The 13,893-nt window shown below is 61.9% G+C and overlaps 1 protein-coding gene across 2 annotated transcripts; it reads left to right on the forward strand.

The window, feature by feature from the left end:
• Window positions 1-258: 258 nt before the first annotated feature.
• On the forward strand, window positions 259-13,580 carry LOC113843636 (maestro heat-like repeat-containing protein family member 2B). 2 transcript variants are annotated; one of them, XM_072037724.1, is made up of 39 exons: window positions 259-387; window positions 569-693; window positions 1,028-1,150; window positions 1,284-1,449; window positions 1,652-1,750; window positions 2,229-2,380; window positions 2,652-2,795; window positions 2,959-3,051; window positions 3,345-3,414; window positions 3,526-3,639; window positions 3,726-3,799; window positions 4,039-4,158; window positions 4,300-4,407; window positions 4,600-4,762; window positions 4,885-5,067; window positions 5,454-5,506; window positions 5,725-5,832; window positions 6,108-6,227; window positions 6,359-6,481; window positions 6,587-6,742; window positions 6,976-7,098; window positions 7,406-7,485; window positions 7,683-7,821; window positions 7,906-7,998; window positions 8,252-8,356; window positions 8,565-8,688; window positions 9,050-9,162; window positions 9,257-9,409; window positions 9,640-9,794; window positions 10,013-10,175; window positions 10,455-10,642; window positions 11,047-11,184; window positions 11,382-11,493; window positions 11,687-11,830; window positions 12,118-12,300; window positions 12,444-12,596; window positions 12,733-12,855; window positions 13,072-13,174; window positions 13,485-13,580. In XM_072037724.1, the coding sequence occupies exons 1-39, from the start codon at window positions 363-365 to the stop codon at window positions 13,499-13,501; spliced, it is 4,728 nt and encodes a 1,575-aa protein (XP_071893825.1). In that variant the 5' UTR covers window positions 259-362; the 3' UTR covers window positions 13,502-13,580. The 2 variants fall into 2 exon arrangements, with proteins under 2 accessions (XP_071893825.1, XP_071893824.1); XM_072037723.1 differs by lacking the exon at window positions 13,485-13,580 and having other exon boundaries at window positions 13,072-13,456.
• The last annotated feature ends 313 nt before the right edge of the window (window positions 13,581-13,893 follow it).

Genomic DNA, 13,893 nt, shown 5'->3' on the forward strand with positions numbered 1-13,893 from the left:
CCTCATTTATAACACTTTGGAGACTCAGGAGTTGGCCTCAGCGATCCTCGTGGGTCCCTTCCAGCTCAGGACGTTCTGTGATTCTATGACCCCAGGGGAGAAGTGGTGAAAGGCGACAACCAGACCAAGATACGGTAGGTTTGCCAGGATGGATTTTGGTGCCGAAGTTTCCTCCTCAAGTCTACTTCAGCCATGAGCTAGGGACGGCCCTCTGTGTGGTAACAGGCCCTGGTGCTGAGGTCACAGTGTATCCCTCCTACATCCCTCTGCCGTGCGTGCCAGCTGTGGCCCAGTTGCTTGTGGGGCCGGTAGGAGGAGGACCCAGAGAGAGCATTGTGTCTATCTGGGGACATCCTGCTGCGATGGAGAGGCTGAGAGCCCTTAGCGGTGAGGGGCAGCGGGAGGGAGGTTGGGGGCTGAAGCAGGACCCTTCCCAGCAGGCTGCTCGGGGCTGCGTCTCCTGCGGAGATTTCTCTCCCAGCTGGCCAAGATCCTCGTCCCTACCAGCTCCAGCCCCCTGCAGCCAGCAGCACCGATGCCACCTGCTCCGTTCTTTCCTTCCTTCCAGGTGTGGGCTGCTGGCCCAGACGTAGCCGTCGCCAGGGCAGAGACAGGGTGCCAGGGCCTGTCCCTGAAGCGGCCCCGACCTCTGCCAGTGTTGCGACTTTGCTAGAGCGCCTGCAAGACGAGGAGGTGAGCTGGGGGCTCCCCACCATGATGCAGCGGGGGGAGCAGGGGGAGCCTGTGCCTGGCGGCACCTCTGCCCTCCTGGTTTTCTCGTCCAGAAGCCCCGGCACAGGGCAGTGCCCAGCCTGGAGCTTCTCAAGGAGCAGTCCTTTGCCCGGGCCCCATCCCAAGGTCCCATGGCTGCCCAAGCCCAGAGGCCAGGGGCTTTGTGTCCCTATTGCAGCTTCCCAGCCCCAGCAGCACATCCCTAGGCTCTGCAGAGCGAGGGCGGGCAGCTGGCGGCATGCTGGCAAGAGGAGCAAAGCAAGTGCAACTGATCCCTATGGTGCTCTGTCCCCAGGGCGACAGAGCGCAGACGTACTGCGAGCTGGAGAGCGTCTTGTGGGGTGATGACAGCTGCCTGCAGTGCGGTGTCGTCAACCGGCTGCTAGCAGAGGTGTCCTGGGACCTGACAGCTGCCCAGGTGAGATGGTGCTCTTGGAAGGCGAGGGGAGCAGCCTGCCAGGCATTGGAGGGCAATGCGGAGCACACAGACAGGTTTTGCTGGCCTTGGGGCCCCACAGAGGCTCTTGAGCCAACCTGAGCCTCTTTTTCAGGGCGTGACGGAAGACACAAAGGTGGCTGCCAGTGACGTCCTGGTGGCTCTGGCCCGCTCCCACTTCAGCTTCGTGCTAGCCGAGCTCCTGGCCCAGCTGAATGCCCCAGGGCAGATCTCCAAGGAGTTCGTGCTCATCACTGTGGGCAAACTCCTCAGCACCAACGGTACGGTCCAGCACCGCCATCCTCCCTCCCTCCCTCCCCTCCCGCTTTGGGCCAGGCTGGGAGAGCTGGGATAGAAAGGGATCCTTCCCCTCTCCACGCAAGCCGCGCTGAGCTGGGGGGCACCGTGGCTGCAGCGCCTCCTCCCTCGCTGCCAGTGCCGGCTGGGGGCTCTGACCGTGGCCACTCTCCGTTCTCTTCGCAGCCCTGCAGTGCATCCCCTTCATGCGCGTGGTGCTGTTGGGGCTGCGCACCGTGGTGGGCCAGTTAGGGAGCGGCCGGATCCTGCGTGCTGCCTGCGGTGGTGAGTGGACCCTGGGGAAGGGCAGGGGCAGGGGCAGGGGCAGGGCAGCCCCTGGCACCTCGCTCTGGTCTCTGAGTGGGCATGGGGGGCCTGAGCCCATGGTGCTGCCAGCCCTGGGCCATCCCAAAGCGTTGGAAAGGGTGGGTGAAGGCTTCTGTGGGCTGGAGGTGAAGGTGCCCGGGTACTCCTGGGTCCCCTTCCTGGGCTTTCCTACCAGGTTCATGTGCCCTGATGGGCAAAATTTGGGGAAGGGACGGGCAGGGGAAGGCTGTAGAGGAAAATGCTGGAGCCCGTGAGGAGAAGGTGTCATGTGGAGGACAGAAACGGTGTGGTGTTGTCCTTGAGACACCTCGAGCACACAACTTGCCCTCGAACCTAGATCTGCTCCTGAGCTGAATGAACTGTGCTTCCAGCAGGCTGGCGGGGGGTGCTGCTCCCTTCCCTGCTCCAGGCTCCTTTTTCTCTTCTCTTGGTGCAGCTCTGGAGCAGTGGGCCAAAGTGGTCAACGTTTACATCTGCACCTGGAAAGGATGCTCCTTGCCTGCTCCGGAGAAGGAGCAGCTCTACGAAAGCCTTTCCCAGGTGTTCTGCTCTGTGCCAAGCACCTTGCTGGACTGCCCGGAGGAAGAGGTGAGAAGTGCTGCTTTCCCAGCTGGGGACGGCAGCAGGGATGTCCCCTGTGCCTGTGCCTCTGTCTGTGCCCAGCGGACTGGCTGCAAAAGGCCCCAGCCTGGCTCTGTGCCTGGGGCTGGGGGCTCCCTGTGGGGAAGCAGCTGAAGCCCAGGGCATTTGGGCAGGCAGGGCGGGGGGTGAGGGGTGGGGAAAACCTCTCTGCCCTGCCCCTCTGTGGGCAGGGCAGACCTTCAGCCTTTGATGCTGGGCCTCCCTGCTTCCTCTCCAGGACAAGCAAGCTGTCATCGGGGCCATGACTCCCTTGATGCGTGTCCTCCTGCACAAGGAGGAGCACCGGGAGCATGTCTGGGAGCAGCTCCTCTGGCTCCTGCACCAGTACCGGACGGTCCAAGACGCCTCCAGGGTGACCAAGGTGAGGTGTGGCGCAGGGCCTGGCACGGCCGTGGGGTCTGTGCAAGTGGCACGAGGGCTCAGGGGCTGTTTGCACGGGGAGCTCTGTGGCTGTGCACAGTTGCTCCATTCGCAAGTGGCTTGACATGGCTTCGGCCCTTTCTTCCTCTCCTGTTCTCTTGCAGAGCCTCCTTTCTTTCCTGGAGGCCCTGGAGCAAGTTCAGATCCCCGTCCCCAAGGGCAAGTGTCTTGCCATCAGCAGTGTCGTGTACAGCGAGGTAAGGGGAGCCTGCAGCCACACAGCCACAGCAATTCCCTCTTGGCTGAGTCTCGGGAGGACTCCAGAGCCCCGAGTCTTTGAATGCTGCTCGGCCTCGGCTCCTGGGTGGCTCCCGGGTGCTCCAGACCTGTGTGTGGGTCCCTGGGGACGCTGTGGGGTGGGCTGGGTTTTGGCTGGGGGTCCTCTTGCCACGAGTGCCCAGGGAGATGAGAGCTGGCAGCGCCGTTTCTTTTCGGGCCCTCTCAATGCTGCTGGGACTTTCTCCACCATGTTCCCACCTTGTTCCCACAGCTCACTGCTGACACCAAAGAGCACAGCCAGGACCATAAGGCAGAGCTGAGCCAGTGCATCCTGCTGCAAGGTAAGGAGAGGAGCTGTGGCGATGCCCTGTGGTGTCCTGGCAGCTCTCTCCCAAAGCTCAGCAATGGGGGTAAGCTGCTTGCTAATGCAGGATGGGATTTCCTCCCCACAGCTCGCATCTGCCCAGAGGAGACGATCCTGTTCCTGGAGTCCCAGCTGGGCCACGAGAGGGAGGCTGTGCGCGTGGCAGCCCTGGGTCTGCTCGGTGCTCTGGCACGCTGTGACGGTCAGTACTGCGGGGTCAGGGCTTGGAGGGCTCTCTTCCGCCCTCTGGGCTGTGCCTCCACGCATGCCTCACTGGATCTCTTGCAGAGCCCGTGATGGCAGAGAAGCTGCCCCAGGTGGTGGAGGCTGTCAAGAGTGTGTGCAGGGACCCCAGCATCCGGGTGAGCTGCTTTGGGAAGGGACTGTGCCGTCGGGGTCGGGGTCGGGGTGGGAGAGCAACCTTTTCCCTCAGGGCAGAGGCAGAGCCTGGCAAGGCTGAACTAGAAGGGCTCGGACCTAACCAGCCATTTCCCTGCTCCTTCGTGTTTACCGGAGGGAGGGCTGACAGCCAGAGGTGATGCCGCTGCCAGCATGGGCAGGTCCCCGTGTCCCTGTGCTAAGCACACTTGACCCCTGGCAGGTGAGGAGGGCAGTTCTGCACTTCATCAGGGAGCTGCTCAGTGCCAATGCCCAGAGCTGCTCAGCGTGGGACGTTGTGGGCTACATCTTCAGCGAGTTCAGCCGGAGCTCGAGCAGAAGGGTAAGGACAGCGTGCAACATCTTCCCTGGGGAGATCTGCTGCCAGGAGGCTGGCATGGGAGCCTGCTGGGGCCACGCCTGAGCCTTCTGGGGCAGGAACTGAGAGCAAGCGGGGCGGGGGGTTCCCAATGTTGTCTTGCAGGCTGCGGGACTCCTGTCTGCCCAGGAAGCCCAGGAAGAAGGAGCTCTCCAAGGGCTGTGCATGGACGTCCTGGGGTCCCTGGACATCTCTGTGAGAGGGATGGCCAAAGTAAGTCCTCCTCTGTCCTGCTGCTGCTCCTCTCCTCCCCTCTCCTTCAGGCCATTTGTTCCTAGCCCCCTTTGCACACCTGAAAGCTCTGCCCCAGCATGCTCTGAAGTGCTCAGGGAGATGCACACCATCCTCCCCATCTCTGAGCTGAGGCAGAAATGCTGACGGGCTGAATTGTCTCATTGCCTACAGCTCCTGTGGCCGAGGCTGCTGATCTATGTGATGCCAGCCAAGTACACGGGCATGCTGATCCCCCTCTCGTGCTGTCTCCACGCCCTGGCTGAGAGAAATGAGCTGACAGCAGGGCACGAGCATCACGAACTGGATCCCGATGTCCTCAACGCCCTGTTGCAAGGTAGGAGTAGCAACTCCCCCAAGGAGCTCTGCTGACCTCGGGGTCTGCGTCCTGCAGGGACGGCAGCGTGGCAGGGCACGGTGTGGCTCGGCATCTCACCCAGCATTTCTTTCTCCCCGCAGACATGACGCTGACTCCGCACAACTTGCTGGCTCGCCTGCTGGTGGTGGCGGGGTCTCCTTTTGTGGGCAGTGAACTCCAAGCTGCTGCCTTGCTGGTGATGCAGAGCCTCCACAGCAGGATCCACGCAGCTGTGGGGGCCACGTGGAACACCGAGATTCCCCTGCTGCTGCAGTACCTCCAAGGTAAAGTGCTGCTGGGGAGGGGGAGAGGGAGGGAGGGCATGGCAAGTCAGCTTCCCAGCATGGCTAAGGGGAATCCCCGCCTGGTGCCCAGTGCTTGTTCTGCTGCCGTTTCGTTTCTCTGCCCGGGAGCCAGCACTGAAGCTGGGGGGAGCGGTCCCACAGCGATCCATTCGTCCCGGCGCATGGATGGGGCCCTTCCCATCCCCTTGGACAGCGTGCTGGTCCTGGTGGCACCTCCATGGCCCTGCTGGGGCGGTGCTTGTGGGGAGGGACGGACGGCTGCCTCTGGAGCAGGTGCAGCCACCAGCTTCCCTGGGCCAGGCCAGCTTTGCAGCAGCTCTTCTGTTGTGGCTTGGCCCCAAGCAAGGTTTTTGTCTTCTTGCTAGGAGGAAAGGGGAACATCCCAGACGCTGCCGAGTGGGAGCGCCGTCTGCTTCAGGTACTGCAGCCCTGGGAGGCGTAGCATAGAGAGGTGGCAGGGGTGTTTCCCAGGCACCCCACTCCTCCTCCTCCTCCTGCATCTCTCTCTCTCCCTTCTCCCACGGGCCACAGCTCTCGTGGAAGGCCACTCTGGCGTGGCCGTGTGCCTTGGCACTGCCTCTTCCTGCTTGTCAAAGGCCAAGAAGCATTGGCTTCCTCTCCTGTTCTCTCCTGCAGTTCCTGAGGGCATCCCTGGAAACCATCGGGGACGACGCCTGGATCAAGCGCCTGAGCTGTGTGCTGAGCCAGCGGCTGGACAGCTCTCCCAGCAGCTCTGGGGAGAAGGTCGGTTCCCTGCCCGGCTCTCCCCTGGCAGCGCAGCCACGGGGCCCCCGCCCACGTGCGGGGCTGGGGCTGGGGCTGCAGGCGGTGCTTGCCCATGAGGGCTGTCTGCGCTGCTTCCCCGGCCCTTGCCCCCCGCGGCCTTTCCCTCCTCTCGTGCTGAGCGGGGCTGGCGAAAGCCCATCCCTGCGTCCGGGCTCGGCTGCTCCCCGTGCGCTGGCCCCGTTGCAGCACGCCAGGCTGTTGCTGCATTTCGGGCTCGGCTTGTTCCCTTGCAGGCTTTCCTATACAAGGCTCTTGGGACGACGCTGGCAGCTTGTCAGGAACTCCCACACGTCCAAGAGAACCTGCTGCAGCATCTGACGAGAGCACAACCTGAGGAGCCATCTGAGGCCCAGGTGAGCTTCCCTGCTCTGTCCCCGGGCCCTGCTCCAGGCCTTTTCCAGCTCCTCATCGCTGCCCGCCACTGTGGCTGGCCATGACTGAACGGCTGGGCCCGTGCCGACTGTCCCTCGGTCTCTTGTTGCAGGGAATCATTTCTCTCGTCTGCCAAGCCGCCGACAGCCACTTCGGCCTGGTCTTGGAGACTTTAACAACATTTGCTGCCACCTCGTGCAGTGGCCGGGGCTTGAGGGTTTCCAGACGCAGGAAGGTGAGGTGTTTGGGGTTTCCCTCCCTGGCTGTCTTCCACCTGCTTTTCATTGTGGGCTGTGGGGGGCCATGGGGCGGACGTCTCACAGCATCTCTTGCAACGCAGACGCCCCAGGCCAGCAGGAGAGCTGAGGCCACTTGCAGGGCTGTCATGCTCGCCCACAGCAGCATGGCACTGCGTGCCTCCAAGGAACAACTGCTCGCCCACGTGGAGGCAGACATCGCGGGCAACATCCTGCTGCTCTCCATCTCCAGCAGCCAGGTGAGAGCTCGGGGCGTGCAGGGGCAGGGCTGCTGGGTGCAATCCCAGCTCCAAGCCCTCCATGCTAGGGCATCCTGAAAGGGACCGTCTCTTTCCAAAGGTCCCCCGAGGAATGGTTTGTCCCAGCAGGAAGATCCATTCCCCTAGATTTCCCCCGCGTGCACATGTTCCTCTCGCAGCCCGTGGCCCTTCCTCCAGTTCCAAGGGTTTTCTTCTTCTCTCTTGGGCCCCAGAACTTGCAGACCAATCTTGCCGTGGCGCAGAGCATCCTTGAGGTCGGCTGTGCCGTCCAGGCTGTGGGGAACTTGGGCAGCTTCCATCCTGTCCTGAAGCAAAAGCTGCTGCTGATCCTGCAGGTGAGTGCCCAGAGCCAGGGCTGTCTTGCAGGGGAGTTTGGGGCCATGCCAGGAGGCAGGAAGGTCTCCCTCAGCCGCATGGGAGCTCCTGAGCTCCTGGAGCCGTGTCCCCAGCTGGTGGGGGGGCCCTTGGGTGCTGGCAGGCAGTGGCCATGGCTGGGCAGCCGCTGGGGAGCTGCTCCATCCTGCAGTGCCCCTGTGGGAGCTCCTGAGTGCTGCAGCCAGTGTCTGGCAGGAGTGCCCGTCCCCGGGCAGGGTGCGAGAGCTCTCCTGTGCCCAATGCCCACTTGGCAACTTTCTCTTGCAGAACTTGATGAAGACGACTCTCTGGGACTTCCCGGCAGCGTCCCTGCACCTGAAGGTGATTCTGGCCCTGGAGCAGTGGAGGTAAGAGCGAGGAGCTGCGGGGGCTGTGAGGCGGGATGATGTTCCTCCTGTCGGGGAGCTCCCAAAGAGCAGAACTCCCTGCCACAGCCTAGGCTGGTTGTCGATGAGGACAAGCCCAGATGCTATGTGACCCTCTCTGGAGAGCGCTAGGAACTCCTCTTATATTTTTCCCTCGTCTTGTTTTTTCCCCTTGCCAGCAAGCTGGAGATCTTGTTCAGCAGCGAGGAAATTTTCAGCCTGCTGTCTGACTGCTGCCAGGCCATCCTGCCACTTCCCTCAGCGGCTGAGCAGATTGGGAAGATCAGGAACGCAGAGCAGGCAGTGCTGCAGCTCCAGGTAACTTGCTGTCCCTTCCCAGCACAAGCTGTGTGCTGGCAGCAGCCGTGATCCTGCATCTCCGTCCCTCTCCTCCGCTTTCAGTCCCTGCACATGGCCACGAAGGCTCTGGGCCGGCTCATGGCAGTCCTGCTGAAGACAAAGCCAAGCCCTGTCGACTTTGTAGACATCGCCGGGGTGAGTATCCATGGGGTGCTGGAGGCCAAGAAGTGGGCCCTGCAGGGGGGAAAGCCAAGAGGCAGCCCCTGGCTGGCTGTAGCAGCGAGCTGGCTGCAGGGAAAAGCTCCTGGGTGGGAGCAGGTGCGTCTGAAGAGAGTGGGGCAGTGCCGCAGGGCAGGCCCTCAGGGCAAGTGCCAGGAAGGGAGGGAAATGGAGAGGGATGGCGGGAAGGGAAAGATGCCCCTTGGCAGACAGAGCTGCTCTGCCCCAGGTGCTGTGGTTCTGGCTCTCCTCGGACAAGCCGTGGGTGTGCAAGAGGGCCCTGCAGGTCTGCGCCCAGCTGCTGGAGGACTGCAGAGATGGAGTGGCTTTTCAGGTGAGGAAGGATGCCCAGCGTGTGCTCCCAGCTGCAAGGGGGCCTGGCAGGGCAGCTCTGCCCAGCTGTGCACAGGCTGTGGGGTCCCCCAGCGAAGCGCTCTGGGGTGGCCCCTGTGCCCAGTCCTGGCCTGAGCAGGGCGCGGCTGGGAGAAGCAAGGGAGTGCTGGGGCCACCTCCAGCCCTTGTTCTTCCTCTCGCCCCTGCAGACAAGAGGTGCCTACCTGCCGTTTGGCGCCTTGGCGGGATTGCTGGGGCCTCTGACCTATGAGCCCACGAGCAGCTCCCGCCAGCTGGCCGCTGCCTGCCTCAGCTCCCTTCTCCACATCCAAGGTGAGTGTGAGTAGAGCAGGCGCCTGCCGGCCCTCTGCCCCGCCTGGCCCTAGCGGGATCCCCCGCGGGGGCTGGGCCCTGCCGCCAGGAGGGAAAGGAGAGGCACGGTGCTCGGCTGCTGTCCTGTCCCCAGCCTGTTCGTCCTCCACCTCCCCAGCCAGCTGGGGAGGGATCCTGGCAGAGGGCCACCCAGTGCCAACTGCCAGCAGCGTTTCCTGCAGCCGGGGGCACTCAGAACCTGGCAAGGGCCATCCCGCTGCAGCGAGTTCAAGACTGACTCCCCTGGCCTTCAGCAAAGGCTGGGAAGGGAAGTTCAGTTGCCCTAAGTGGGACTTCCCTTTTCTCCCCGTGCTCGTTGCAGCCAAGGCCACGAACAGGCTGTTGGAGACAGACGACCCTGCGAGCTTGTGTGAGGGGCTGAGTGCTCGCAGCGACGCCTCTCAGCAGCTCCGGACCTCCATCCGCATCGCAGAGGTAAGGAGTGCCCTCAAGCTTGCCTTATGTTCTGAAGAGCTGGAGCGGAGCCGTGACGGGATCTCGATCTCTCCTGGTTCTTGCATCTTTCCAGGTCGTTTGCAAAAACGTCCCCAAAAAACAGGCCGCAGACTTCATGAATACCATCCAGGAGCCCTTCCGGCGTGCCAGAGGAAGCCGCGTGTGTGCTGCAGGCCACTGGATGATCACCTTTCTGGAAACCTGGGGAAAGGACATTGGTCCAGACGTAAGAGACCTTTTTCCATGCCTTGGACTTTCTCGCTTTGGCTGTCGCACCACACATCTTGCCGGTTGTGTGCTAAAGAAGCTCTCGGGGCAGAGTCAGGGCTCGGGCAGGGTGCTAGGGGTGAAATTTCGCCTTCGAGCGTGAAAGAGTGGCAAGGGAGCAGGTGTGGCTCATGGGCTGAACGTCCATGTTCCCGTGCCAAGACGTTCTTTCTCCCCTGCTTCTTTCAGGTGCGAGGAATCCTCTCCACCCTGCACAGCTGCACAGAGTCCATGCTGGAGCCCTTGTTCATGTACTTCGTGCACCATGCGGTGCTGATCCTGGCCCGCCATCACGAGAGGCTCACGGTGAACGTCATCCTCGAGAAGTTTGTGCCTCTGGACAGGTACATGCGCTCCTCCCTTTCCTGCTGGGCTCAGAGAGCCGTAGCTTGCCTCCCCTCCCCTAGGGCGATCCAAGGGAAGCAGCAGCTCCTTGTCCTCCACCCGAATGTCGGAGGTGTGCTTGTAGCACTGGGAGGAACCAGGCATCTTCAGACCGGCTGCTGAAGAAGTGTGAGAGGTAACAGAGCAGACGGGCTCATGGTTGCACCTCTCTTGGCAGAAACACACTGGAGCTGTGGAGGACTCTGGGGAGAGACAGCATTGGCATCGGTGTGCTGAAGCGCTTAGCGAGGAAGCTGAGGAGAGTGGGAGACGACAGCTCCCAGCCCAGCTCGTCCAGTGGCAGGCTGCACTCCCACCAGCCTTCTGCGGAGTCCTTGACTGTACGTTCAGAGGCTTTGTGCCTGCTCCCCCACTGACAGTCCGAGGGCAAGGCGTTGGGTGCCCTTTGCAAGCGTCTCTGGACACTGCCAGGACACTGCTGCAGTGTCTCAGCGGTAGCAGTTGGGGCCAGCCGGGACAGCCGCTGCTCCCAGGCTGCAAGGCTGTCCCGGAGACGGGGCGTGCAGGCAGTAGAAGTGCCCCAGGCAGCCAGCGAGCCGGGGCTGGTGGCAAAGCACTTGTTTAACGGGTGCTTGTCGGGTGCTCTCATTTCCCTGCAGGTCACCCATGCCATCTCCGAAATGGTGTCCGTGCAGTTCAAGGAGGGGGTCCAGAGCTTGCTTCCCTCCCTCCTCCCTGGGCTCCTGCTGCAGCTCAGCAAGGCACTGGGCGAAGAGATGCTGTTTGCGCCCCTCAGCCCCTGGAGAGGGCATGCTGAGGATCAGCGGCAAGAGGGCAACGTGTGCAGGTCAGGAGCAGGAGGGGCAGGGCAAGGGGGGCTTGAATGGCCTAGCCAAGCATGCTTGTGTGTTTCCTGTCTTGCTTTGTGGCCGAGCTCTGGCCACGGGCAGCTGTGCTCTCTCCTCCCTGCCATCGACTGATCCTGGGGGCCCTGGCTTTTGTCCTTCTGTAAGCGGCTTGGGGCATTGCCAGGGCTAAAAAAGACGGTTGCTTTTCTGGCCAGCTTTTGCCACAGACTTGGTGGCTACAGAGCGTTGCCTCTGCGCTTCTTTGCCTCTCCCTCCCTCGCTGGAGCTTGGGAGGAGTGAAGAACCGGCTCATAAAGCTGCTGAGCATTCTTGCTTTGCTAAGTCTTCTCCTGCAAAACACTGCTCTGATCTGAGACTGATCTGGCTCTTGCTCTTTCCCCAGGCCTTTCTGCGAAACTCTAATGTCAGTGCTGAGCAAATGTGCTGAGAAGAACTGGCTGACACTGTTCTGGAGGCAGAAAATGTCGGCGCTGCTGGAGAGCCCCCGCACTTATGCCGAGGGCATGTGCCTCCTGACGAGGTGAGAGCCCCAGGGCAGCATCTCGCCTTCCTCTCAGTGGCTGCGCCCAGGGGAACGGCTGCCGGGGCCCGTTCCTGCGTGCTCGGGGAGCTCTGTGCAGGGCAGAGCAGCGCCTGTGCTGGAGGAGGGGAAGTCCGCGGTGGCAGCCTGCAGCCTTCCCACTTGACCGGGCGTTGCCCCTTGTGCTCTTTGTGCAGTGTCCTGCTCCGTGCCCAGCTCATCTCCCAGGAGCTGATTGAGATCTTCTCCCAGTGGCTGCACCACCCATCAGCAAACCTGCAGCTGACGGCCATGGCTTTCTTTGCTGAGGTGAGGCAGTAGGAGGGCAGGGGGGCTCCCCAGGGCTTTTCTGAAAGAGATTGCTGCTTGGGCTGCCTCTTGCTGTGGGGAGAGATGAGAAGCAAGCGTCCCCATCGAGACTCCTTTGTGCGAAGCCTGCTTGTGTGCTGTGCCTGGGCTGAGGTTGTGTCCTGACTCTCGTGGCTGTGTTGCTCTGTTGCAGCTGATGAAGGAGCCGCCTCTTGAGAAGAGGAACGTCCTGAAGACTCTGCGTGTCTTGGCTGAGAAAGCACAGCACCGAAGCAGCACCATAAGGCAGCTGGCAGCAAGAGCTCTGGGCAACGCAGCCGGCAGCGTGCCCGTGGAGGTGAGACGGATTTCCCTGCGCTCTGACTGCAGGGATATTCCCCTCCCTAGCAAGACCCCGGGGGAGAGCTGCTTCAAGGGCCTGGACAGAGCGGCAAAGGCAAAAGCAGGGCTCCTTTCTCTGATTCCGCGCTCCTTTCCCTGATGCCAGCAGGGCTGCCGAGGGCAAATTGGGTGCCAAATGTCAGAGGAACAGTGCTTTGGAGCAGAGCTGTCAGCCACGGAAAGAAAGAGCAGCCCTTGGAGGCAGGGAAAGCCCTAAGTCTGTGCACGTCTTTGGCTTTGCAGGTGCGGAAGCACGGGAGACAAGTTGTCCAGGTGCTGCAACAGAGCCTGGCGGACACTGCCTGTCCCGAGGTGGTTGCAGAAAGCATGCTGGCGCTAGCTGAGCTCGTGAGGGTGCTGCAGGCGGTGAACTTGGGATCGGCCTTTGAAGACATCGCCAGGGCCACCAAGATGTTCTTCGAGTCTGTGAGTGAAGCCAGCTCTTGTTGCCGCTGCTCTGAGAAGCGTGGGGTGGGCAGGGGCCTGCACGCGCCGCCTGGATGGCCTCTGCTGGCTGAGTGCCTGCTTCGGCCTCGTTACCCAGCTGACAAACGGCTTTCTGCTTGCAGGAAGAAGAGTACCTTCGCTACTCGGCCTTGCGCCTCTATTCAGTCCTGGCCTCCTCAGCCTCGAGCAAGCGGTCGTTCTTTGCCGGAGAAGTGGCGGAGACATGGGTCAGCCTTTTCCTGCACCTCCGGGATCCCGACTTTGCAGTTGCCAGCGTAAGTGCCCTTGGAGCTTGCTCCCAAAGCCCCAGAAAGCTGCGTGGCCACGGCCGAGGCGTGGCTGGCTGAGCTCCCTGGGCAGGTCCCACACACGCTGCTGGTGGAGGAATGACGGCACAACTCTCTTCTTCAGATGTGCAAGATCACCTTCAGGCTCTGTGTTCCATTTATGGGGCTGAGGCGGCCACGGGAGATCATCTCTCTCTGCAAGAGGCTGGGTGCACAAGAGCTGCAGGATGCGCTCTGCACTTACCTGGTAAGTAAGCTGTGCTCCAGCGAGACGTCAGGGCCCTGCCCTGGCTCCCTCAGGGGAGTGTGCGGTGCTGCATGTGGGGCTGGCCGGGACTGGGCCATGGCCATCCCTCCTGGCCACCCACTGCCTCTCCCCTTCCCCCTGTCCCAGCTGGCTGAGGGGCAACAGAAGGCATCTTTTTGGACCCCCGTGAACTTGTGCCTTCCTGTCTTGCCCTAGGCCAGATACGCCCCCCCAGAGTTGGAGAGGCTCCGTACCGTAGCCAGGAGAGGCTGCCTAGAGAAAGGGCAGAGGCTGCACCCATCGACCTTCGAAATCCTTGGTGAGAGCCCGCACTGGAACTTCCCGCTCCCTTTCCTGACCAGAGAGCTGTAGGGGCCTCTGCTTTCTCTTTCCTCCGGGCCCTGCCTTTGCAGAACAGGGCAGACACCATGCTGTGTCCCATGGGCTGAAGATGGGGTAGACAGGGACGCAGGGCTTTGCATTGCAACCTGCCTCCGAGTTCCTTCAAAAGCTTGAGCAACCATCAAGGAGTGATCTGGAGAATCTGGAGAGCAGCTCCAGGGTGGCAGGGGGCACAGCTGCCTGGGCTGGCTGCTCACAGCTCTGTCTGTCTTGTTGCGGCTTTCCAGGGCCTGAGCAGCACTGAGGACACCGGAGTGAGGAGATGGCAGACAAGGCCTTCTGTGGCTGTAGCACCCTGAGCACAATAAAACTCTGTACATGTACGTGGTCTCACCGCTCGCTGTGTCCTTGGGGAAATCCAACTCAACGTGGCCTCCCCTCTGCGGACAAAGGGTCTTTTTCGTAGGGCCAGGGGGGCACGTTGGGGCCTGTGGGGAAAAGCCTGGCAGGATGCACAAATGGGTTCTGCAGGAGCTGGTGGACCTAACCGTGAGGCCTCCCAGGGTTATCCAGCAAACGTCACCGCGATCAGGAGAGGCTGCTGGCAAACGGGAGAAAGCAAACGTCGCCCCTCCAAGTTTGTTTCTCTAAAACTTCCCTGAAAAAGAAACTGCTTGCCACTCCTGTTCCCAACGT

The sequence above is a fragment of the Anas platyrhynchos genome, chromosome 4 (genome assembly GCF_047663525.1).
Source record: "Anas platyrhynchos isolate ZD024472 breed Pekin duck chromosome 4, IASCAAS_PekinDuck_T2T, whole genome shotgun sequence".
Classification (NCBI taxonomy): Eukaryota; Metazoa; Chordata; class Aves; order Anseriformes; family Anatidae; genus Anas; species Anas platyrhynchos.